The sequence below is a fragment of the Diorhabda sublineata genome, chromosome 9 (genome assembly GCF_026230105.1).
Source record: "Diorhabda sublineata isolate icDioSubl1.1 chromosome 9, icDioSubl1.1, whole genome shotgun sequence".
NCBI lineage: Eukaryota > Metazoa > Arthropoda > Insecta > Coleoptera > Chrysomelidae > Diorhabda > Diorhabda sublineata.
The window spans coordinates 18623266-18650741 of NC_079482.1; the positions used below are offsets into that span (position 1 = coordinate 18623266).

The 27476-nt window shown below is 32.0% G+C and overlaps 1 protein-coding gene across 3 annotated transcripts in view; it reads right to left on the bottom strand.

Annotated features, from left to right (window-relative positions):
• The window catches only part of LOC130448668 (kalirin), a 393432-nt gene that overhangs the window by 46592 nt on the left and 319364 nt on the right, over positions 1-27476 (bottom strand). For 2 of the 3 annotated variants that reach the window (XR_008910360.1, XM_056786130.1), the window contains exons 27-28: positions 13926-14177; positions 709-792 (exon numbers count right to left, since the gene is read on the bottom strand). Coding sequence is in view for 2 of the 3 variants with exons in the window: in XM_056786130.1 (XP_056642108.1) it covers positions 709-792; positions 13926-14177 (336 nt within the window). In the remaining variant the exon portion in view is untranslated. The remainder of the gene's footprint in view (positions 1-708; positions 793-13925; positions 14178-27476) is intronic. The other variant, XM_056786132.1, reaches the window with a different exon arrangement.

Consider the following 27476-nt stretch of genomic DNA (forward strand, 5'->3'; position numbering starts at 1 on the left):
ACAACGCCAACTGACACCTGAATGGCAACAATGGCGGAATGTGTAGTTCGAGAGCTGCGCAGTTTCTTCTGTCCGCGTAGCGTCTGCAAGGAGCGATCGGAGGTTGAAAAAAAAGGTCCTCGTATTATTGCATGGAAGTAATCATTTTTTATGCCGGTATTTTAACAGGTGGCACGCCGAATTTTTATTTTCCGATGTTTCCCAACATCTAATTTCAGCATTGAAAAACTGAATGGAATCAAATTCAAAACATTTTTAACTAGATTGAATTGAATGGATTTCCGATGAATCCGATATATATTTCCATAATACATTTAGATTGGATTTTTAAAACTTCAATTTACCGTATCTCTTGTTATGAAGGAGTATTTCATTATTTTCAGGTTATTTGTAGTTCAATATCATGAAGGTATTAATTATCATAAGGTTCCGATATAAATAATTGGTTGGTAAATAAATTTTTTGCATAAAAAAATATTATTACTACAAATTACTACATGAAACAATATCAACAACTACGATAAAGCACAAAAAAAATAAAAAATAATATAAAATTCAATTGTTTCAAGAACACATGCAGAGTATCATAATGATGCATCATTCAATCATTTCTAGTTACTGATCACATATAAAATGAAATGAAAATGAGCATGAATGAATTCAATATCTAGAAATGAACCAAATTGAAAAAAGTAAACTTTATCGCACCATTCTTTCCTTTACTATCTGTTCAATTTCGGCCAAATCCGCAGATGTAGCACCTTCAAGTGATTTTAACGTTAAGCTAGAGACCTGCAGATAAAGGAATGTAGGATTTAAAGCCATTTCACAGTGATAAATTCATTACTTATAATTACACACTAAATTTATGCAATTCTGATATATTATTTTAAAACTTTTACCAGGAAAATGTTTATCTTTTACGGGTATAAATATTCTTTCAGGCGCAAATCCACTGGGGCAACATGTTGCACTCAACACGACATCTAGTGTTTCCTGTTTATAGATACAAGTTTGTAAGCAACTTGTTGCTCACTGTTGTTATGTCATTGTCTATATGTTGCCACAGTGGAACAGCGCCTTTAAGTCCAATTTTATTATTTACTGGGGATCTAAATAAAAGGTCATTAAAAAAATAGAGCCCTGTTAAAATTATGAAATTATTTTTAACGATGGTAGGTAAATCTATTTATGTAAATAAAAATTATCAAACAAACTCTAATCATTTTTACGAAGGTAAAAAAAACTTCTTTTTGGTTATACGCCGTATACGAAAAAATGATATTTCTGAATCAATGAAAACTTAAAAATGCGGTTTCGAAGTATATTAGTGTGATATTTGTCAATATAACAGTGTAAAATGACTTTCACAATGAAATAAGATTGGTTAATTCAGTTATCGGTTGTCAATTCACATGCATCAGAGGGCCATTTTGACACCTAAATAAATAGTTGAAAGGACCCTTGTAAAAGAGTTCAACCCCTCGAAAAAACTATTTTATATTCACGTTGATGGTGAACTGTTGATTAATATTATTATACAAAATGTCAATATCAAGTCATTTTTTTACCAAAATAGGTCGTAACGTCAATTTTTATCAATATTTCAAACTAATTTTGTATAAAAACAAACCTAAAATCAAGGAGATTTATTTATCAACATAACCTACTCAATTAGACATAAATTATTTTTAAATACAATGTTAACATTAGAAGAAAAAGTTTATGTGGAACCGGCGAAATATCAATAAAGATGGTTAATTATTTTTTTGTTTAAGGAAAGGTACCCAAATCCTGCAAGTTAATTTCTTCATTGAGTCCACTTTATTCTTTAATTACCTAAGCTTCGTTAATGTTAGCTATGAAATTACAAGATTATTGGTATAAGACATGATAACATGGATTATTTTCAGTAACTGAAGTGATAACTTTATATTGAACTATAGTTCTATACGGAAGACTCTTTAAACAATGTGGAATAAAACTGTTTCGAACGATCTGATATCGTTATTCAGTACGATAAGGTTGATTCTTCTGTCAACAAGCTTACTAATACCGGCAAATTAGGCGATTTAGAGTTAAAACCTTAAATTAAATTAGCGGTTTTGATTTTCTAGATTCTGGGAGGTTTTGGGATACTTAATAAGTCTAGCAACAACTTACGGACACGGATTTTCGAAATTTTGGGAATTGTAACTCAAGAAAATTTTGACACGCGAATAATTCGAAAACTACGAGGAATTCGAAAACAATTTCATTTTTTCCTAATATCAAAATTTTCACCTTAAAATGAGTTCATGTACTCAAAAACATTTTGAACTGCGGATAACTCGAAAATTATGAGGATTTCCACTCAAACTGCCGGGACAAAAATTTTTCCCAACCTTAAAATTTCCATTATAAAATGGGTTTGAACGTTCAACAATATTTTGATCGCGAATAACTCGAAAACTATGTAGAATTAGAAAAAACTGCCGGAGTCAAAACTGTAGAGCACAAAAAGAGTACCCACATTTTTGAGAAAGAGAAACTAAGAAGTCTGTGATTATTGAAATAATAATCAACCGAGAACGAAGATAGTGTTCATGATTGCGTTTTTTAAAGTTAGTTCATTTGAAACCAAGAAATAATTCACGTGAGCTATATCAAAAAAACATAAATTCAATTATAATGATTCAAAAATTCTTGAAACGGAATCTACATGAAAATATTGATAATAACACGAACGACAAATCTCTCTTTCGATTTGTTTATTTATATGGCGCGTGATGAAATATATCCATTGAAAGTGCAAGTACTTATGTGGTCTTTATCAAGCTTTTCGAAAATTATGCTAGCTTACCCGAGAAACAAATAGAGATTTTAACCATCATGTTGCTTTTCGATATTTGAAAACTAAGTAGTTTTCCAAGAGTTAGAGCAGTTTCATGTGCGCCAGGAACGTTAACTGGCTTGAATTCGCACTAGAGAGAATTCGTGAGCGGATCCTCCGGCTTTTGCGTTGAGGGAGATTTACACAAAAATAGTGGCTTCAAAGAAATTATGATTTGAGACTTTTTGTTGTTTGGGCAGTTTTCCTCGAATTCCTCTTAGTTTTCGAGTAATTTGCGTTCCAAAATTTCAAAAACCCGTGCCCGTAATTTTGTTAATAGTTGCTAGGTTTATTCAGTAACGGAAAACCTCTGAGAATCTAGAAAACCAGAAGCCCTTAATTTCATTTCGGTTTTAATCCCATTTTACCTGTACTATACAGTGAAATTGCGACTACGTCACGTAATTTTTTTACTAACTCAACATAATTCGATGCTTCTAGTTTTCAATTAAATAGGCAAGTACTATTTTAAACTTGTGAAACGTAGAATATGGCTGTATGAGCAACATAATAAACATTTGTTTCAACTGTTACTTTCGGCATATTTAACATAACCTCAAAAATTGCCGTTTGTGAAACGTGCCCGACTAAGTAAACTTGTAAACACTGAAAGGTTACTGTAATAAAAATTTGTTAAAAAAATAGGAAAGTTTCATATTTGGGAGAACATCATCAAATTATAAAGCAGCTGTCCTTCGATTACCTACGCATCTGTGGAAATTTCAATAATTTTATAGGAACATTTTATACTCAAAGATACAACCAAGAAATTCTACGTTTTAACATACAGATAAAATATATTGAATCTCATAAAACTACCTCAAAAATAACTCTTTGAAAATATCTTCAGAAAATCAAAAGATACGAAAACGGTCTCATTCAAAAAATGACGAGTCATTTAATATTAATTTGAATTTTTCTTTCGATATTTAGTCAAGGAACTATTGTGCAAAAATATGAATATTCATATTTTATAACAAATTTGTGGATTTAGTTTCCCATTTATAAACGCATAAGCTGTTTTTATCTGTTAAAAACTCACTTCGCTGCAACAAGAGTATACTTGCAAAGTAACGTATACTACCGGGATAAGTTCATGTGACTAACGAGAAAATGGAAAATCTTTGGTGTTCAACCTTTCATAACGATAAATCGCAGTTTGTAAAGCCTCCATAGTAATAAAACATCTCATTGAACGCTTTTAGACAGTGGCGTGTGTTTCGTAGTGCCAGGACCAGGCCGCTTTCTTAAATTGAATTCAAACGAATTTCAATGAATGAATTCAATTTGGTTTTTTCATGAAATATCTCTAGATGGCATTTTTTACTTCATATAAATTATTTGCCACTAAGGAAAGATCTTTTCTCAGTGCAGACTTGCATTGTCGTGTTATAGAACAAGGCCTGTGACAGTGTCCGAAAGCTTTAGATTCTATGTTGGTTCACTTCATCTAATTGTTCACAATAAAGACGTGCGTCTTCTCCATCAAACATACAGAAATACGTTTTTGGGATATATCATGTACAATGCGACACAAAAAGTCTATTATGTTCTTTTTTCTTGCTAATGCACTGGGGATACTAAGTGTTAACAGCTGATCTATCAATCTCACCACTTTTAGAAAGTTCCGGATGTGAGATGGCTCTAGCTGCGAAAAGATATTCGTAGTTTCTCCACTTCGAGAGAATGTGGAGAGAGGTTTCTTCTAGGTTTTTCTATCCGATAAATGAAATTCAATATTTTCTAACTGTAAACCTTTGAAAGTATTTTAGAATTAACTTAAATCGAAAAATACAGGCCTGTCTTTTGTATGGTAATATAAATCATTTTATAGAGCTATACAGAATTGGTTCCTTAATATTTATTAAGTACTGGTTACAAAATAATTTAACATTTTCATAAATCAGAATGTTGGTTTTAATTGATTAAGTATGATTTGTTTTGACGTTAAAATATGACGTGCTTGACTTTAACAAATAATACGTTGATGACAATGCAAAAATTATTTTAACTAACCGCTGATATTACAATGATCATTGTTTATAAATGGCAAACTGAAAATTGACCACCGAGGAATATACTTTATCTGATACATGTTGCTGTAAGAAAGAGAAAAAAGCTTGAACAGAACAACAGATCTCATTAAATAGTTATGCACTTTTTCTTTCAGGTGCCTACAGACCTTGAAATTTTGTCAAGGTTGTCGAGTTGCTCTATGTTATTTTATTAATTAAAATATTGTTCAATTATTCTCGGAAAACATACAAGTACAAAGTCTATTTATATGCGAGTTAAGATAAAAATAGGATTATAATATTATGCTTATTACTTGTGCACTTACGTATCTATGTGTTAAAACAATTTATCAACAAATTACAAAATGAAAATGAAAATCAAAAACTATGTATGTTCCATATCTATATATAATCCAATAACCAGGAATTTTGGAACATTAATCAAAAGATAGTGAAAAATGACGTTATATATCTGCTTGACTGAAAATTGTTTTGGCAGCCGAGAATCGCCAAGGACAAAATGTGGAGAATATGGTGGTTTGAAGTCCGAGCTATTGCAGCTGTTATAATGGCGCATATATGACTAGGCGTTATCCTGATATAATGCGCATCTTATTTCGATGTTTCTCTTTTATCGCTTTACGGATTTTTAAAAACTAAATTGGAATACGAAACAACTCAATTTTGGAACTAAAATTACGAATTCAGAATACCATATACGGTGAGCATGACTTTTTCTACTGAAGGCTTTATTTGTTTTTGGCTTTTACACCATAATGACATATTAATTATTAATAATCTTGCATTAAAATGTTCTTTGTCTTATTTACTCTGCATTAAAAAACGACTGCAATTTTCTATTCGAGTATTAGGCAGTAACTGTATTATAGACCTCATGATATTAGAGGACACACTATCTTCAACTATTTGTCTTATAGAAATACTGCTATCTTGCAACACGAGATTATAGATTTTTTAACATTTTCAGTCCTGGATGCTCCACCTGTATGTTTGTCTGTATACGACTAGTTACCACATTTAAACTGATGACACCACCTTTCCATGATGCCATATAATACTACAGATTTTGCTAATGTATCTACCAAACCTTTATGAATGGATAACTCTTTTAAACATAAGCCGTAAGCACTTAACCTCCAGGCATTGCGTTGCTCGACAAGATGTTTTTTCAAACTGACACTCACGAATTCGGGATTTTACTGTAGGTAGTAATACGATACCAAGTAACGGATAATAAATAACAATATTACTTTTTGTCCAACATCTTTGGAATAAAATCTAACTACAGTAGATTTCCTCCACACTTGACAAAGCAATAGTTCTAACAAATTAAAAACGGTGACATAAGTCTTATGTGATTCAAAGCATTGTTTCATAGTAATACAGTGTATTGCAGTACCTAGCACACGCTCTACGTCTGCTATTTTACTTATCCAATCCACAGCCATGCAGCATTTCAGCTTTTCGACTGATTTAATCATAAACAAATTGATTCCCGCTTTTATGATACGGAACGTTATCCATGATAATGCTAATAGTAATTGCAGAATGGACTCACACCACAATTCTAGTGATAGTCGCCAGTTTTTTAGATGTATGCACCAGAAAATAACTGACACTGCCCGTGGGAGTTACTATAGGTAGCAGTCCTTTGTAAGTTAGTATTTGAAAACCTATCGATAAATCTTCAAGAACAGATTTTCGACTGCATGTGATTCTTGTGACAAGCCATAATTTTTCCTGTAGATTTTTCGATTTGTTTGGTGAATTTCCACCAATTTACGGAGATATGACAATTTTCTGTTTTGCTTAGATCAATTTGAGCAATTGTATATGCGTAAAGGTTTCTTGAATCATGTTCCGAATCACGTAATTGTCTTTAATTTAATTGCATATTTTCTTTATTAATGTATTGTATGTATTAATCTTATTTCGGTCCTTGCAATTGTATTTTTTCTTTTATTTTACCTTAGACTATAATTTCTCGTACTTCTTAGATACTTCTTTATATTTTTTCATTATTTTCCATCCCTAAATTTCTTTTTGTCTACAGTACATGCACAACATTATCTATTTCGTTCTTACATATCTTCCTTGGTTGGTCTCTCCTTTTTGATCACAGTAGAATCCATTGTATTTATTTTCTATTTGTCTCTTATTATGTTCCCGTTTACTATCTCATTCTTTTTAGGTCTGCTCTACCCATATGATATTATATTCAATTATAATATCATTTTTACCTTCATCTCAACTATTTTGTTTCTTTATTTTGTTCTTAATCATTCCCTTTTGTTTTAATCGTATATGTAATCTTTAGTTTTATCAAAATGTGCTATTACTATGGTGATTATGTCTGCTATCTTGTTATTTGTTCAGCTCAGTTGAGTATTTATTCTTGCATACTTCTGATTATGTTTTCTTGTACTCGTTTTTGTTTTTCTTTTGTCTCGTTCTCCCATAGGGTTATGGTTACAATATTTTTCTTATTCTTGTTCTTCTCGACTACTTTTTTTCGTTAGATGACATATGTATCATATCAAGACATTGCATAGTAGTAGTTCGAATGGAAGCGATTTAAGATGAGTTGTCATTTGTCAAAGAAAAAAATAGCTTTAGCCTTAGAAAAACATGTTTTAATCACTTTGCAATGTGAAAATTGAACAATAAGATTTAAATATACTTATTTTGAATGATTTTTTCCGTTGACGTAAATACAATCTCGTCAATTTTTTTTCTTGGCATATGAAAAGCTGACATTTAATGAGATCTACTAAACAATAATATTATTTTTGAATATATGTAGATAATTGAGTTTATGATAACATTTATAATTCGTGAGCGCTTTTCTAGGTAGTGTCTAAAATTATTTCAAATAATGTATTTGTTAATATAAATAAATATTGAATAATGACCAAGAATATTTTTCGTTATCATTAATATCAAAGTGATAATGAAATTCAGATCATCAGACTAAATTAGATTCGATACATTTTGTTATATTATTAACTTTTCAATGAATATGCTAATACGAAAAACAACTAAGACTTAGGTAAATATTTAGTTTACATTGCATACATACTGGAATGCTAAATCGGTGTGAAATATTTGGAATATCTAGTTTTTATGGAATCTAGAGTACGTAAAAAAAAACTTGTAATAACTTTGTAGATTAATATTCTATTTTCAATATACGCTATAATAACAAATTTGTGAAGGTGGCTAAGTTAAAACACCGTACAACTATATGATATTTATCCGAAAAAGTTTCTAACCTAACAAAGACTGGAGACTTTTTTTCCATAATCATATTTTTCTCCTCAGTCTGTACACTTTTCTTGAATTCCCATTATCAGGTTTAGGTCTCTTCTGATTTAAAAATAGTTTCTTTTATAATTTTTTAAAGACAAATGAAATAAGAAATTAAAGAAATTTACATTTATTATTATTGCTAAATGAACTATAATATTAATCATAAAATAACTGAATCTATGCTTAACATATTTCCAATACGACCAATTAATAAATAATAAATATCGTTCACTAAATTCGCTAGTATATTCCTTGCTACATAAATAGATGATGTAAAGTATCACTGGCATTATTCCACACAAAAATAGTTTTATTAATGTCCTAGGATTAAATCACCATCTGCAGTTCATTTTACGCAACTTTATTGACTATTTTAACACGATTTGAAATAAAAAAGAGGTCGTTTACACGTACTTCATATTGAAATATTAAGTTTTAGTATCTTCATCATTAATAAAGTCGTAATATTTTAAACAAATGAAATTTATTATAATCACTGATAGCAACTAACACAAAAAAAAGTATAAAAACATATTTTTTAAAATGTGCTAAAAACGAAGTATTTGAAGCCAATAAATAGCTTTTGGGTCATAGTTCGAAGTAGAGATTGCGTCAAAATTATATTTGGATATGGAAGTCAGATCTGTCACGTGTGTTTATGAATAAATATACAGGGTACGGCATTAGTACAATTAGTTGTCGAAATTGAAACCCACATGTTTTCAATATACGAGGTGTGGCTATTAAGTAACGAGATTAGCCCTGCTACAGAAAAAGTACGCATGTGCCTAAACCTAGCGACTGTCAGCTGTTTATCCTAAAGCCTATGACTTTAGACAAACTAGTGACTTTAGACAAACTAATGTAGCTCTGGCCTTCGTTTGTATTGAAGGGATTTTTTGTTTTGTCGTAAAAATAATCGTAAGTAAATGTGGAGCAACGGATTGTTATAAAATTTCACTTGAAACTTGGAAAAACTGCAGCTAAAACTTATAATTTGTTGAAAGAAGTGTATGGCAATGAGTATTTGTCGCATCCACGTATTTTTTAATTGGTTTAAGCGTTTTCAAGATGGCCTAGAAGACGTTGAAGATTATTCACGTTCGGGTCGTCCTTCTACGTCCGTCGGCTGAGTATTCGTGCCATTGCTGAATCATTAGGAATCGACAAAGAATGAGAGCGGCAAATTTTAACGTGTGCAAAATTTATGTCTAAATCCTCTCATTTGAATAACAAGAAGCTCACAAGTACTCTGTGCAACTTCTATCTCTTTCCTGAGGTCAAATCTGCATTAAAAAGAACAAGATTTGACTCTGTTAACGTTATGAAAGAAGAAGCAGTGCGAGTCCTGAAGGAACTGACAGAAAAAGACTTCCTGCACTGTTTCGAAGAATGGAAGATTCGCATGGAGTGATGTGGGGATAGAGGAGGAGTCTATATTGAAGGTCATTATAAAAAAATATGCATAATATCAAAATAAAATATTTTATACCACCAGTCTCGTTATCTCATAGCGACACCATGTATTTTGAAATGTACAGTAACCAAACTTATATTTTACAAACTCCTGTATAGTTCTACATTTTAGGCTCTTTTCTTTATTACCATTTCTATAATATAGGGTTTAGCAATATTACGAAAGTAGGTTAAAAAGTTTTAACAGTTTTACTCGTATATTAAGCAATTTCAACACCTGTAGTATTATAGACAATCGATTTAATAATCTACTTACACCTGGAGACATCTTAATATGACCTATTTATGTTCAAAGTTATTGAGGTATGGAAAAACATTTTTAGATACAGGGTTAATGGAAACTCGGATTTATTCAGCGTACTTTATATCTGGATGTTCATTTCTAGATCATTCGTGGTTTTTACCGACAATTATAAATTGGATCAAATAATATAGTGTTGACCTAAATAGACTTTTGAAAAAAGGGAAAAACCATTTGAAATTATATTATTGGACTCCACTTAAAAGAAGAAATGTATATATCCTAAAACGTTTTCTTCATTTCAGTACATTACAGCTCGGGTAATAAAAAAACTATCCATGGGAAATATATTTTAACAAAGGCGGAAAAAGTTTATGAAAAATAATTTTAACAAGATGTGTTACTTCGCGCTGTTGTAGATCCTCAAGAAAAAATCGTAAATGTGTGGAAAAGGATCTAAAGTGAAATCCTGAATTTTTTTATGGGTTCTTCGTCTCAACTGGTTCAAATTTCTTGGGGTCGCGCTGAGTACCCGTTCTTGTATGTAACCACAAAAGCAAATAACCAAGGGGGTTAGATAAGTAATTCTTGGTACTACTCTTCCCGTAAAAATTATTCTAGTGACTTCTTTCGAAAGGTGAGGTGGCGCTATCCTGATGAAACCAAGTTTTCTCATCGATTGAAATAAAATTATCAAGTTGTGATATTAGATAATGGAAAATAAAAAGTCTGCTGAGTCCAGACGCGCTCATTGCAGTTTATACCGTCACATTGGAAGAATGTGTTTCCTTGTGGCGGTATTCAGAGTAAATGCGTACAAAGTTATGTTACATCTAGAATCACTCAGATAAATGCAAATTACGTAATTAAATTTCCGGATGCATTCTTTCAACAATGTACTGTGTCGCAGTGGAAATAAGGTCATAAGAAAATGGAAGAGTTTGAAAGGGAATTCATGAAGAGATAGCCTATGATAAGAATGGTTAATGAAATAATTATAAACATTAACAACATTTATATTTTACAATTATATCAATTTGCAGTAGTTTTAGTGAATAAAATATCTGCCTTTACTTTGAATTAAGGAAGGTGAACTGTCAGTCTCTGAAGACGATAACTTGGTTATCGAAACGCGCGTCAGACAGTGTAATCGTAAGTGTAAACAGTGTGTTCAGTACAGGATATTTTATTTGAAAATATTTTGACGTTGTATGATTAAGAACAGTTGAAAATAATTGCAATTTCATGTATTGTGGTATTCTCTAACTTTTTGTTTTGTGATTTTTTCCCATTTCGTAGAAAAAGTGTTGGACACACTGTATGTTTGCATTATATCATAATGTTTTACGTGAGAAATTGATATAATTAAATCAATAAAGATTATCGTGTCTTTTTTGTATTAGAAACAGTGAGGTAATTAACTCGGCCAACTTAGCACTTTATAAGCGGAAGTTCAGTCGACCAATTATACCCTCTAAAGTCAAAAAGATCTAAAATTGATCATAAACGGTCATTTGGTCAATAATTTTATATTGCACCTAGAGCGATTATGAAGCATTCGCTGATAATTGGGCAGCTTAAATAAATATTTGGTCCATTTAATATAAAAAATAATGAAATAAGCTGTCTTTGTTATAACAAGAGGGCCGGTTAAAGATTATAGAAACCTAAATCGTGTCGATAAATTTCTAAAAATTGGAACAGTGGTCATTTAGGCACTGAACCAGACGAAGTGAGGAAAATTGTCTAGCCCTTGTAGTAGGAGCGTTGCTAATGGATTCAGCACTGTAGAAAACTTGATCAAACTTCTGCTGAAGTTGAAAACATATTTATTATCCGGGGAAATGATGAATATTTTCCATCTGTTGAATACTTCTGTAATTTTTCTTACAATGATGCAACATTCATTCATTTCGTTCTTTATATATCGAATCTATTTGTCGTCTTAATAAAATTACTAATAAACTTCTCGATCCAGCTCTGCGATAGCACAATAAGATGGGTTATCGACAGTTGTGGTTGATAAACATTTTGAGCGATTGGATTAAATACACAGATATATCAATATAATGATAAACATTCTCAACCAAAACCGCTCCTAGGGAATTTTCAATTTCTTCAGTTATTATATTATCATCAATAAATAAAATATTAGGCGTACCTTTAAAGTAAAACATAGTTTTTTTGCTGTATAAGTTGTTATTGGTATTTTATCATTGGTAGTTTCTTCTTCAATGGATCTCGAACAATAATAGATTTCTTTCTTTCTCACTTTTATACCGGTACTACGTCATCAGCGCTGATTGTATAGGAGAGCAGCTTACCTGATTGACAAAATGCTACTGGCTAGAGTGAGTTGTCGCTATTTTGACGACAACGAGTTGATGTTTTATTCGCACAAATTACTCCAAATAGATTTCCTTGCAATGGCTAGTTATTTTGCCACACATAACGATTTTATGACAGTTAAAATCCGCGGCATACAAAATGGGACATAAACTTCTTAATTTTAAGATACCAAATTTTTAACAAATACATTTAATTTGGAGTAAATTCGACTTCTATTTTCTTGGACTTTGGTGTCGAGTAAAAAAGCGTCTGATGAAAATAAGACAGGGGAATATTATTATTTTCTAAAAGTTGTAGTACCCCTAGAGTTTATTGATTTAATTTAGTTATTGCAGGATAACTAGTAAAAAGTGTCATCCATCATAAAAAATGTAGTTTTATAAAAGTTTTAAAAAAATATGTCCTAACCACATATTAACGATTTCGTCATGAAAATTTTATTTTTTATTTAAAAAAATAACCAAAGGGTCAAATTTGCTATAAGTTAAACATGAATTTTGATACTTTCTGAACGTTCTGAAAAAACGATAGTGCCAATAAAAAAAAAAAGAAAAATCACAAGTAACACCTTATTGTTACAATAATACTTCAAGCTACCCTTTATCGTAAGTTTTAAATTTCGAAGTTGTACTTAAATAAGAAAAGTACCTTTTTACTATGAAATGACCTTGTCCCATAGGGATACTTAAAAAAATTTTATTTGGTGCAGTAATAGTAGTGTGTATTCATTTTGGTACAATACAATATTTATAACGATCCTTTGTCAATACAGGCTTCGACATCGTGACAAAAAATACGACGCGACGCAACAGGATGGTAAAAGAAAACAACGTGGCGTGGATGCTGCTGTAGATTGGCGGACGAAACTCGAGAGGCGCTGGTGACGTAAGCAAGCGATTGGCGCGTTGCAAGAAGAAATTAGGGTGGAGTAACAATATTCCATTTTTAAAAATCAGCGCTATTATGAGTACTAGAGGGTGCGGTAAATTGCGAAATTTATGTTATGTTTATTTATGCCCAATCATTTCGACAACGGTTTCAGACCTATTGTCATATGAATGAACGTCTTCATTATGACACATGTCCGTTTAGACTATCGATTTCTCTTCTATTTTGAAATTGTTCAATAAATTAGAGTTCATTAGTTCCATGAAGATGTTTATGTTAAAATTTTAGAAATTTATTTTAACCGGCCCAAAGCATGCGCAATACACCAACTTATTCCAATTTTTCTCAGTATTAAATTAAATAGATGGAATATTTATATAAGCTGCCCAATCATCAGCGATTGCTTCTCAATTAGATAAATTTTTTTTTCGCGAGTGAGGAGCTAAAATTTCTCAAAAACCTCGAAAAACTGTAAACTTAAAAAAATTTCTGACCTATTATGACGGGATTTCAGACCTTTTAGATGGTATAATTGGTTCATAGAAATTCCACAGATGTCCAAATGAAAAATAATAGAAATATTATAGAACGTATATTTAAAGGGTGAAAATAGAGACATTATTTCTCATCGATGTATAAAAGGATGGTTAACTTTAGATATAAACGGAATTTAAAGTATCAAATCTCAATTATCTACACTTAGAAGCTCCACCGAAACAATGTTTTACACAAAACGAGTTAAATCTCGACTTACCCTTTTACAAGGATTCTCTTCGATTTCGGGAACACCAGGAACTCCAGGGGGAGGTGAAGTCACCAAAATTGGTTCCTGAATTGGTTTCATGGGCGGTGGCAGTTCAAATTCTTCATCGGCTTCATCAGTTACCCCACTGCCGTTCGCCAATTCTGCACCAAGAGATTTAACACCCTTCAAGGTATGTGTAGATCGTTCTTCTTCCTCTTCACCTTCTGACACTGAGGGCTTATTGCCCATTTCGGATGGCACCTGAAAAGAAAAATCAAACGATGACATACAAACGAAGAAATCGTGAAAGACTATTTAATAAAAAAATAATTCATATAAAATAAGAATTGGGAAAAGCTGAATATTTTATATAAATTCTGTAACTATCAGAAAATTGTCTTCAGTGTTAACGAAAATAAGATGAATGGATGAATGTATTGAAACAAACAGTGAAAAGTTTAAGACAGTTTGGGCTTCTCAGTTGGCCACTATAGTCGTTCAAATTGACTTTGTGGTCTTCTTCTTCCTCTTTCAATAGGACCAGGTCCTGTTTAATCCTGTACGTTTGGCCCTCTTTCTGGATCTTCCTGAGAAGCCGAACTTCAGATCTCGTACCACCTCTTTTGTGGTCTGCCTACAGGTCTGCGTGTGTTCGGTCTTTGAGTTTTAGCCCACTTTGACCATCTGTCTTCTGGCATTCTTTCTACGTGATCCCTCCATAATCTTTTTCGTACCCTGACCCATCTCACCACATCCTGTACGCCCAATTCTTCTCTTATGTCATCACTCCTTATTCGGTCCCTGAGGGTGATTCCTTTGAAGGTTCGTAGTATTTTCTGGTTGTGGTTCTCATTATTCTTTTTGTCGTTGATGTCTCGGCTCTGGTTTCTGAGGCATATGTGAGAATAGGTCTCACACACGTTTTATAGATTCTGGTTTTGCTCTGTGAGCTCATCGCTTTGTTTCTCCACACTATATCTCTCAGACAACCGCTGACTTTTGATGCTTTCATCGCTTGTGTTCGTTCCTTCCTCTGTCAGGTTTCTTTCACTAGATATATTCACTCCCAGGTATTTGAATCTTGATACCTGCTGTATTATTCCGCTATCGACTGCCAATTTGCATCTAATAGGATTTTTTAATATTACCATTGATTGTGTTTTGTTGACTGAGATGCTCATATTATATTTTACGGCAAAAAGTTTCATCTTTTATAGTAGACGTTGTAAGTCGTCTTCATTTTCTGCTACGGCAATACCATCGTCTGAATAAAACAATACCTTTAGGGAACGGTGACCCATTCTGCATTGAATTTGTTGACTTCCTCGATAATTTGATCCATTATGATGTTGAATAGGGTTGGGCTAAGGCTGTCTCCCTGCTGAATACTCGTTGGTACTTATAATCTATGTTGTTTTGCTCAAGACTCCTAATCACGACTCCAGTGATATTTTTCAAATAAAATATTCGTGCTGGTTACTATATTAGCCTAAGACGAGGTGTAATCAAAAGTATGGTGAATTATTTTAACAGAAAACAAAGTGAAAAGATTACATAACATTTGAATTAATATCCTTCAACCTTGTATAGGGCATTGGTTGATAGAGCAGTTACAATCACAATAAGGGTCATTTAGATAAACTATATCAACAATAGTGGCCTTTACCGATATACTACCTAGCTACTAAGCAAGTGTAGCAATTTGAAATTAGTGTGGGGTGGTTCATTTTTCGACCACAGTTGCTTTAATAGTGTTGTGGAAAGTGTTTATGTGGGTCTATTATTTTCACATGTTATTTGGAATATTTTTATACAAAAATGTTTATGGGTTCATGATTAACAAACTCATATAACAGTTTACATTATATGAATTAGGTCAAACATAATACTGGCTTTTTATTTTGAAAACTCTAAGCTGATCTATAATAACTTCTTGTGGATAGTTCGTATCATCCGCATTTGTAATTGAATCTACAGATATATCTAATATTTTGCATAAGGGGTTGAAAATATAAAAAAAGCTATGAAATAAGGTGTTTCTTTTTCACTTATCTGGCCGAAACTGAAAAAATAACATATAATGAAGCAATAAATTCAGACGCAGGAGTTGATAGATTTGCAGATGATAAATTGCCATCTCGTATCGCAATTCTGTCTCGTTTATCACGCAGAACCAATAATACAGATTCTATAATAGCTCAACTTCAAGCTTTCGAATAACAAAACTTATCAAAGTTGTGATGACTCTGGAGCCAAACTGATGTCATTCCGAACAAATATGCAACTTTATAAGAGAAATTTCTACCTGTTATAAAAAACTGTACTTGACTCTATGTACTCATTCTAACGTTGAATCCGTAACTAGTAGCATTCTTCTTTCGGAATGGCTTTCATCTGCTCCATTTCAATGTCAAGAATGATGTCAAATATTTTTCCTTTTAGCACATTGTTTATTTTCGGAAAAAAGTCGCATGACTCTAAACCTGATAAGCATTGTTATGATGAAAATGGAAGTCGTTAGCACTATGCTCTCAAATCGTAAATTGCCTCTACTACAACTACATAATCCTTAGAAGTTATTGTCTTCAGAGACCGACGTCACGTAGTGTAATTGTGGTTGGCAGTGAATGGTGTGTTCGGTATATATTTCAATATTTTTAAAAGAACCATCCATGTACCACGTACGTCTTTGGTATCAAATAGTTGGGAAAACATTTTCGAGATATCCAATGATAATTTACAAATAACACATGTGTCTAATTAGAGTAGATGTTTTGAATAACGCAGAATAAAACAGGACTGGTTTGCAATTAAAAACCGTTATGAATTACCTACCATTTCATTGTTAAATCCGCACTAGATACTAGACAGTTTAACATGAACTATGGCTTTTTCAAAGTCAGTTGGTATACATATGGTACAAATAGTTCAATAAAATGTTTCCAAATATATTGCTTTCGAGCAATATTACATTTTCACTGAAATATATGCTCCTAATATTTCTTGAAAACTATACTTTTAAAAACATTAGCCATACATTTCGCTTATTGTTCCTAAAGGGTCCCGCATACGGTCGAATTATTTTGTTCATGAAACTTTTTTTTCATGAGCTTATTGAGAATTGACTCTGTCCCTATCAATAAAGAAAAATAAAGAAGGTCTAGCGAAAGTCGAAATTACATACGAAAATTTGTTACGGGAAATACCGACCACAAAGCCCAACGACTAAGCAAACTTTTTGCGCATAGACCATTAGATATTTCAAAATTTATCAACATTCTCTCCCTTATTGGCTCTAGTGAAGATCATAGGGATGGTACATACAGTTTCATCAGTACCATATTCAGAAATATCAATTTTTTTAACATTTTCTTCAGTGGTGTTTTTAATCTTTTGATTTGATCCTTTTTACCAGTTATGTCGCTATACACGGAGAAAAAGTGAAAAATAAATTATTTTTACCACTGTTTCCGCTAGTATTCTTCGCAGTTGTATTCTCCATGGTTTCAAGGAGGTAACTGACGTCTTATTTGACAGAAACTGTTGAAAATGTCCATTAATCACGCCAAAAATTTAGGTACATTGTTTGACAAAACTATCAAACAAGCTTGCACACTTTTTCCAAGCCATATTAAGAGTAAAAAGCTGAGTATGCTTCGCTTATCGATTCTTGAATCAAAAGAAAAATTAAATAAGGTAAATAAAAATGATTCTAAGCATATGAAATGTACCTACATCAAATATAAAATGCTTAATATCACCCCTTAAAAGTAAGTGCTGGTGCAAATATTTTCAGGTGTAAATTTTAATGCTTATTTGAATCAATTATAGTGGCTAAAGTGAAGTTTTTTAATGAAAATAGAAAATTAGATACAAAAAAATATATCCAAGTCAATATTTCTAGTTTGATAATGATTTGAGGTGTTTAAATACTACAAATCAAATTTGTGTTGGTATATTGCAGCTTTAGTCACACACAAGCAAACAACGAAGCAAATGAGTTCAAGCTACAAAAGAGAAACTCTGAAATTGACGAAAATCTTGGTCAGATCGATTTCCAAGCTAAATTGGTCCAAGAAAAAGAAATAGAAATAGGTTAGATCTTCCACTGAGAATGTGACAAGAATATTGATAGATAAGCAGCACACACTGAAATTTTGATTCGGTATATTTTCCAGATCTGGAGTGATATCATCATGACAACCAGTTAATTGTTCAGGCAAAGTTTTATAAGTGCAGAAAAAATTGGATGTAACAGTAAGTCGGAGCGAGGCAAGATTTGAGTCGACGCGCCGATTCTTAAAAACATGTTGCTGCAATTTTTGTTCTATTGATTATTGATTTAATTAGAATTAACTTAAAAACAAGAAAATTTTATTTATACTCCACTACACGCGAAAAAAACCTCTTCTCCCAGGGTTGTTAGTAGAGGAAGAGCTAGTGACCAATTTTAGATGGTCATTTAAAAAGTCACCAAATTTTCTACAGTAAATTCTCTATACCTACTGAGAATGAAAAGCCACTTCTGGCAGCCCTGTGTGGCCGGGGTAGACTACCCTAAAATTTTAAGGAGGGTAATAAATGAGATTTATTTTAGTTAAAGTATCAGTCATAAAATTTTAGGAAATCACTTTCGACAGTATTTTGTCGTAGTGGAATTTGTGCCAGAGCCTAATTGTTAACAGAACGCTATAAATATTTATAAAACAAATCCATTTTTGTCATTCCAAAGTCTTCAAATTTCAAGAGAATAGATAAAATAAATAAACAAATAATAATATACAGTGCCAGAACGAAATTCCATCACCAACGGTCTGCCAGAGCGAAAAATGTGTCCATGGGAGTGCAAGTAAGACAGTAATATGGAAAGCTGCGGGCTGCGGGTTAGAGTGAAATCGCTTATTAGAACTGAGTATAAAAAAAGTCTATACCATACGAGTCTGAAGTATTATATAATGAAGTAGGCAAAACAACACTCATAGAAATATACCTCACGACACTTTTTTAAGTAGTAAATTGTATTTACACGAATATATTGTTAATATTTAAGAAAAAAACATTTTTTGCCACACTTCAGTACAAAATATTTATTCTGATAGCAAAATCGACGCCCGAGTAAAACTGAAATGCACTCTAAAAATGTTCGTTAACGACTACTGAGCTGTTGAATCGTAAACAACACCCCAAACCATTATAGGACCTCTAGTTTTCTTAATACCTGTGTTAGGACCTTCGAGATGTGAAGTAAGAAATATAAAAGTACTTCACAGATACAGGTAACAACAATAGCCGTTCTACGAATTATAACTCCTAGCAGAAAAGAAAAGAATACCTAGAATATATCCTTGTCAATGATCTAGAGAATATCTGCGTCAAATGTACAGAAAAATCTTTCAAAAGTTATGTTTCAATAAGATTAAGAAAAATCTGTTGCATTATGTATCATTTTTAATCTACGTCTAAATCCACAGATGTCCAAAAAGCGCTCTCACTCCAACCTGCAGGTTTCCATTCGCACGGACACGTTTCTAGGGTAGTCTACCCCGACCACACAGGGCTACCAGAAGTGGCTTGTAATTTTTAGTACATGAAATTGGTCACTGGCTCTTGGTTTATAGTTTTGCACTAACAGCAACTCTGTATCAAAATGTAAGCAATCACAAGCTCCAAGAACTAATTGAAATAAAAAATAAAACTAATAAGAACCTTTTGAATTATTATTACTAAGAAAAGTATCCTGATGTAGAAGTATTACAAAACTGTATTGTAAAAAGTCTGTTCAAAGCACATGAAACACTAGACCGAATAATCGTAAATTTGCAATGAAGTATCAAATTACAATAAGTGATTTAGAATAATGCACCTAACTGATAATTGTTAACGCATCAAAGATATTAATATCTACAAAGTTCATCGCTTCTCCCTCGCAATTGTAAGAATCTTTCAATTGACGTTACAAAAAACCCAGATTCAATAGATAGGTTTTGGAACTCGTACGCTAACTTGCTTTATTAAAAACCTCATGGAAAATACATTTTATATCACAGTTCAGATTTTAAAAAAGAAACAACCTAACCAAAAACACATAGTCACTTTCACACATATACAACTTACATTTCTGAGCACAGCCGACAACCTTCTTATAAATTTTTTTCGCATGTTAAACACTGTAGATACAGTAACGAAACTAGAGGAAGACTAAACAAATTATACAGGAAGTTATGGTTTGTTCCGAGCTATCATTATGAATTCGACAATAATCAGTGTGGTTTATTCCAATGTCGTAGTAGTAGGAACTGATATGACTCATTAAAGAAACCATTATGTTGACAGAAACTAATGTAGTACGAGGGTTGTCTAAAAAGTTTCCGATTCCAACCTGAAGATATCAATACTTATCAATATAAATTGCGCATACGTTGAGAAATTTCCGCTAAAATTTCAGCTAGTTTCTGTTTGACAACCGCATAAATGAGTCGTTGTTTTGAAAATAGGACAAATTGAGTATGGAGTTGTCAGTAAATATTTGTTTTTAAACGCCTCCGCATTTGAAAGAAGAGTTAGTGCCATTCCACGTGGAGCGTATGGCCAGGACGAATAAGTAAGTACCATATATTCCTATGAGTTCCTTCACACGAAGTTGGTATGGTCAAGTACCACATATTTTCACATGAGAACTGATTGTTACTCGCTTATGCCCTGTTGTCGGTTGTCTGCACGTGGTTTCTGCGTATCAATACGAATAATAACGATAATAAATATAAAAATAATACGGAATTATTAACATGCATTGTCCAAAACAACATTTGCACATAGAAGGCTATACAAAAATAGAGATATGAAAGATAATGCCTACGAAGAAGTGATAGAAGCCGTAGTCCAGGCAAGTTTACTGCAAAATTGAGCTTACTTATATGATTTAATTTTACTCTTATTTACTATTAGAAAAAGTCTGTTACAGATGAAACTGATAGCCTTTTTCTTTCAGATAATCTCGAAAATGATTTGATCAACATTCGAAAATAATTTAAAAATTTCATTTCGTCTCCCTGTAGTTTAGAATATGAAGTGAGAAAGGCGCCTATTAAAATCCTTTCGTTAACGATGGGATACACTCATAATATTTTTTCTGTCAACTTTCTTTTCAACAATTGAAAAGGCTACAATGTTACTGACCGTACAACGACATATGAATGATATACGTAGCATATGGTAATAAGGAGCATATGTTCTATATGAAACGGCAATTAAACACTGTGTATGGAGACTCTGCACATAATTTACGACCGTGATATTTTCGCATCTGAAATCAAATATGGATTATTGTCGACGATAGATCGGGCGGTCAAAAACTGCGACAAAAAAGTTCACCAAATGATACTGAACTATCGTCGGATGAAGATTACAAAAATAAAATATGTTATCGGCATATTAAGAGAAAGCATTTGCGATTTTGTCCACGCATTGGACAGCACATTCAAATTAACATCTCACAAGCATTATTGACGCGGTTTAAGCAAATTGCGACTGATTCTTGCGAAGACGTTGGATTGCAAAGGGCGAACCTTGTAACGTACCATTCGTCTTGTTACGTTCTTCTCTAAACCTTTTGAATATTCCATTGTCCACGTATTGTGGCATAGTAGTCACTATTTCAACTCTAACATTTGATTTAATTAATTTGTTATCGACATCCCACTCTACCCTATACCCTACTCTACCTATCTACACTACATCTATCAAAGTAAATTTTCGTAAATTTGTGGCGATTTTATTCCTCATATTCGCTGGCAAGTTTTTTTTAGCTTTTTTTATTGGATTTCCTTTTGTTTTAAGCAAATTTTATATGATAGTTTTCATATAAATTCGTATTTATTTTGGAAACAGAACGAATAGAATAGAACAGATTTCTATTTGGTAATATTTTGAAAAATATAAATTCACTTTTTTTATAAGTTAGAGCATAAGTTCTTTTTGTTCAAATCTATTCTTTCTACTCGTTCCTTCTCCAATAATTTTCATCTGTGTTTCCGGTTCCTTCATTATTTTATTTTTTTCTTGTAGTTCTCCAGCGGCCAGGCTGCATAAAAAAATAGAATGAAGAAGGAATCGGAGAAGGAACGAGTAGAAAGAACAGATTTGAATAATACGGAGCTTATGTTCTAACATATAGAAAAAACTGAATTTATACTTCTTAAAATATAACCAAACAGGCATCTGTTCTATTCTATTCGTTCTGTTCCCCAAATAATAGAAAATACGAATTTATATGAAAATTATCATATAAAATTTACTTAGAACAAATTTTTGTGAGCACAATAAAAAAAATGCAAAGAAAAACTTACCAACAAATATGGAGAAAAAAATCACAAATTTACTAAAATAGGAAGAGGAGTGGGAGCTCGATAACAAATTAATTTCTTCAAAAACTCGAATGTTGGAATAAATAAATCCAAAGTGACTAGTGTAACTTGAAATATTCTTGGGGTTGTTCTCATCTACTATTATCAATAAGGTAAAGCAATAACAGGAGCATATTACGTATTATTGGTTGATAGAAAGTTCAAAAAAGCGATCGCATTTAGAAAAAAAAGAAAGTACTTTTCCATCCTCTCACACTTTAGTGATGGCTTAATCACGAATTACACTTCGATTTGGTTGACCAACCACCATATTCACCAGATCTGGCTACCAGCGTACCAGAGACTTTTCAGTTAACGCTCGTAATTCACATCCGAATACGTAATAATGAAAAATTCAAGCTGATCAGAAATTATCCTGTAAAACGTTAAGTACAGATATAAGCAGTTATTTTCTTTCCGTTTAACGTAATTTACCTATATCCAAAAATTCTTTGAAGGTGACTCTGTTAAAATAGTTTATTAATCATATCTCAGAAACACCGCCTCATTTTATACGCCTGAAATGATAAATTGTTCACAATAAACGTTTTTTAATGTAGTTACAAAATTAATCGACCAAAAAATGTGATTTTGGTCGATTTTATTACCATGTTAAATCCATTTCAGTTCTATTTTTCAAAAAAATTACGACTAATAACAAAATTAACTTTACTATATTTTATAACGTATAAAATTATTAGAAATGAAAAAAAGAATTAAGGAAAAGGGGAATAGTGAATTTTAACAACGAAATAGTAAATTGTTGATACTTTTGCGTTACATTTATAAATCCAAAATAAACAAATTTAAGTTGCTTTAATATTTTTAACCTCGACTCTTTCTATTATAATAATTCTCTCAACAAGAATGACGTTAAAGTGGGTTTATACAGGCACGTACAAAATAAAAATAGGAATTGAAACAAAAAATTTATGCTTATACAACAATAAAATAATTATTTTTGTAAATGGTAATTTAGAAACGTCATTTTCAGCTCTGTTAATGTACATTTCGTGTTTAGTAAGAAAAATTTTTAGATTTTTCTAGACGTTTGGATGTTTGATTCTTTTAATTTTTTACCATTTTAAAAACAGAAAGTAAACAGAAGGAGCCAGTTCAGGTGGATATAGCGGATGAGGTAATTTTTCTGTAGCAGCGTAATTTCGGTCAGTTTTTTTTAAACAACGTTTAAACTTTTGTTGCGCCAAAGAGAGTATGAAAGTTATTGAAATCTTGGAGTGGACGTTATTGTTTTTCAAAATATTCTCTATCAAGATCAATATACTTTTGCAAGCGTTTAAACCAAATGTCGAAGCATTTTTTCCATTCTGATTAAGGGATACCTCCAAAACATGTGATTTGAACGCATCAACAGCTTCTTTGGGTGTAGAAAAACGTTGAACTCGCAATTTATTTTTGATCTGCGGTCGTAGCACAACAATTATTTTATATTTTAAGAAGTCAAGATGCTGTTTATGCACACTCCGTGTTTCTCATTAGATGTTTGTTTTCAATCTAAATATAACTATGTTTTTGGTAAACAACAGAAGAGTCAAACCAACTCATTCGACAAGTCAAAAAGACCTTTACAACTATTTAATCAATTATCATCAACAACAATTATTTTGTACTTTATATTTTAACAAGTGACAACTAAATGCAGCCATTTTTTTTGTATATTGGTATAAATACAAGCCATATTCATTCAACCAGTCAGTATAAACTAAGAAGTAGTTCTATCCGCATTATTATTGTTACAAGTATAGAATTTAGTAGGGAAAATCGTTTATAATTTTAAACACTTGATTTGGTTACACTATTTATTAAAAATAGTGTAACCAAATCAAGTGTCCTTTTTCCTTCTCACATGATATAATGATTATCCGTAACAATAAATGAGTACAAAAATTATTGGTCCAGAATTTGATTGCTTAATGTAATTTAAAAGTTTTAATAAATAATGACCGTTTGAAACCAAGTTCCATTACGAATTAACGATTTTCTGGCTAATCTGCTCCTAGATAGTCTCTTTTTAACGTCCAACTGTAATCGGCATAAACGCTTGGGTTCCGTTTGCATTTGATAACGCTTTTTCATCTGTGTTATGGCCTGATGAAACCTTTCTATCATCGGTCACAGCTGCCAAATCCTCAAAAATGAATCTTGAATGACATGTTGCAACCCAATGCTCAATAAGTCAACAACAAACTCCATATACTTCTCATTTTTATGATACCCTAGACAATCGGCGACAAAGTTTTGCAAATATATTCATAGTCGTTTTTCTAGATCGTTTATTTCTTTTGAAGAACGAGTATTTAAAGTTTTGTGGTTACATACCAAATCACAGAATGGTAATATAAACGTTCAATATTGGATTTTATTACCACTTACAAAGAATTTTATTGCAATACAAAATAATCGTTAAGATATGAAGATCAAACTTGGCACATACTAAACAGTAGTTGAACTCAATTATCCAATAAACATAAAATCATTCACACGAATACTTAACAACTTTATATTCATAAGAACTTGTGGAAAGATTGAGAAATGAAATAATTATGTACAATTTGAACAAAAACGGAAAAAACTATGGGTCACGTCTATAAAAAAAAGTATATCTTTTACAGGTAAACAGTGTTCACGTAGTATAAGTTAATCGTTTCCTTGTCTAGGCCGGCAACACGATGTGTACTACTGAAAAACGAGTTGAAGATAATATAGTGAAATTTACTTTAAAACTTGTTCGGCTCGACTGAAATCTCGTTCAAAGCGCTCTCCAAATGTTAACAGGTATATAAATACAATCTTAAAAGTTTTTAGAAAATCTTTGGTAACATAACTACATTCAGTTATGTACAATGTGTTCCTAAATAGGTTAAACGACGTTCGATTCCAATTTTTATATTTAAGGATTTGCCGTGCCTAACAAAAGTTTAATTAATAACATAATTTAAGTTTCGAATAATCAAATTTGCTTTTTTATCGGGAAAGATTGTTTAGAACCAACATCTGGGCCCATATACCAGTTGTTCATTTTATTATAATAAAAAATTCACACATAGAATATGAACTGTAATCAGCGATAAATCAATAAAAGTGAGTTCAAATATTGTTTTCAAGTAATTGATCGAACTGCGTATGTTATTTTTTTTAATATGGAATATTTCCTTTATAAACTATTTGTTTTACCCTTCCCCATGTAAAAAACTGTTATCTAGCATGTCACACTCATTCTCCTGAACCATCTCTCACCAAAATCATAATTCAACGAATCCTTTGTGTAAAATGAATAGGGTGGCAGTCATGAAAAAGGAAATGAATCTATGCAATATTTAAAGGACGTTCGTAAATATTTGCAGAATTTGTACGTATTATGGTTGATTTAATGTTTCTTCAATAAAGAAAGGTCCGATGATTCGTAGGTTGTATGATACGGCCCAACAACAATTCACTTTTTAAAATACTGCGTTCTTGCTTTAATTGCGTAATGGTGATTGTCTTCTTTCCAATATCGACACTGTGTTAGAAGTAGTTTCGTCAAAAAACTCATTAATTCATGAAAATTTGTTTTTTTAATCAGTTTCCCTAAAGAATAACAAAACTGCAATCGCCTTGCTTCGTCACTTTCTAACAGTCTTATAATAGCGGTTTGCCAGAGGCTGCGGGACGGAGCGGGCGCGCAACGAATGCGTCGCGAACACGCCGCGTGTTTGTAGCGCACAATACACATATTAACAAAATGGATAAAAGGTGGAAAGTACCAGGAATTAGGAAATTATTATTAAGAAAAAAAATCATTGTAAATTGTATCTTCAGCGTTACGGGTTAGCGTTTGTACGCGATAGTATAAAATGACGTCCTTGTTGCTATTCGCAGCGATCTCGTTGCAAGTTCGCAACGAATTGCTGCGCGTGCGCGGCGTGATCGTTTCGCGCTCGCTCCACGTGGAAGACGCCCGAAAGTATGATAAGGCCCTTAAAGTATGACAAATTTTGACCTTATACAGATAAATTCTGTTTGCTTCATAAATTCTCAGTAAATGAGTTTTACTTATGATTAGATTTCTGAGTGACATACATCTATTGAATTTAAAGCAACTGAAGTACCTGCATCAGTTTCATCATAAGATTTTGTATCTTTTTTCTTATAATGAATGCTTCCTGTTGAACTCCAAGTAGTACTGTTGTTCATTTTGGCATGTTGTATTTAAAAACAGTAGTGCTTCAGTTCATTTTAACAGATTAATATTGTTACGGATAAAAATTGATTTTCCATGGCAGTCTGTTATAAATATTAGTCTCTGATTCGTAAAATAAACAATAAAAAATTATAGTCGACCGATGATTTTACAGTATACCATGGGATCCTAAACCTTAACTTCACTTATCTCAATAACTTTTTGTCATATTTGTCACATAAAGGGCACTTTATTGTAGAGAAAAATAGGTTTTTCGAAATTTTCTAAACAATTAATTCCTCCAAATTAAAATTATATTAGAAATTAGTCTCAAGCAGGGCAGGGTTCTAAAAAATGAAAAAATTTAAATCGGGAAAAAGTTTCACCCACCCCAGAACACGGTATAAATGATTTCAAAAGAATATTATTAGGCTAGAAAGATATACATACCAACAACCAAAGAATTAACGACAAAACCAATATCTAATATGATTATACAAATTTGTGTAACATTCTCTCTCAAATTGGGTATTGTTACGAACTCGTCCACTAGTATAGACAGTGAAACCTGTCCTGTTCCAATATATTTTAGAAGTTAAAGTTTTGTGGACAAGCCGGATATTTCCTAGACTATTTATATCACATTTTTCTTAAAATTTTTTGTGACCTGTTTACATTATGTTGAGACTATTTTTGTATACACAATTTGTAACAAGGACTTTCTGTTTGTTTACAACAAATTAGAGATTTCGAGGAAATCAAAGATTCTGGAAAGTGAGAAAGTATATGAAGCAGGTCTCCAACAGTCGAAAAGTGCTAAAAAATAATTTAACATCACGACGGTGAATTTAAATAAATTAGATGAGTGAATATTAAAATAATGTTTTGAGGGCTATTGCTAATGGTAGCCGAATACCAATTGTATTAATTCGAGGTAGTTCTATAGCTACAAGTTATGTTGATGATGATCTACAA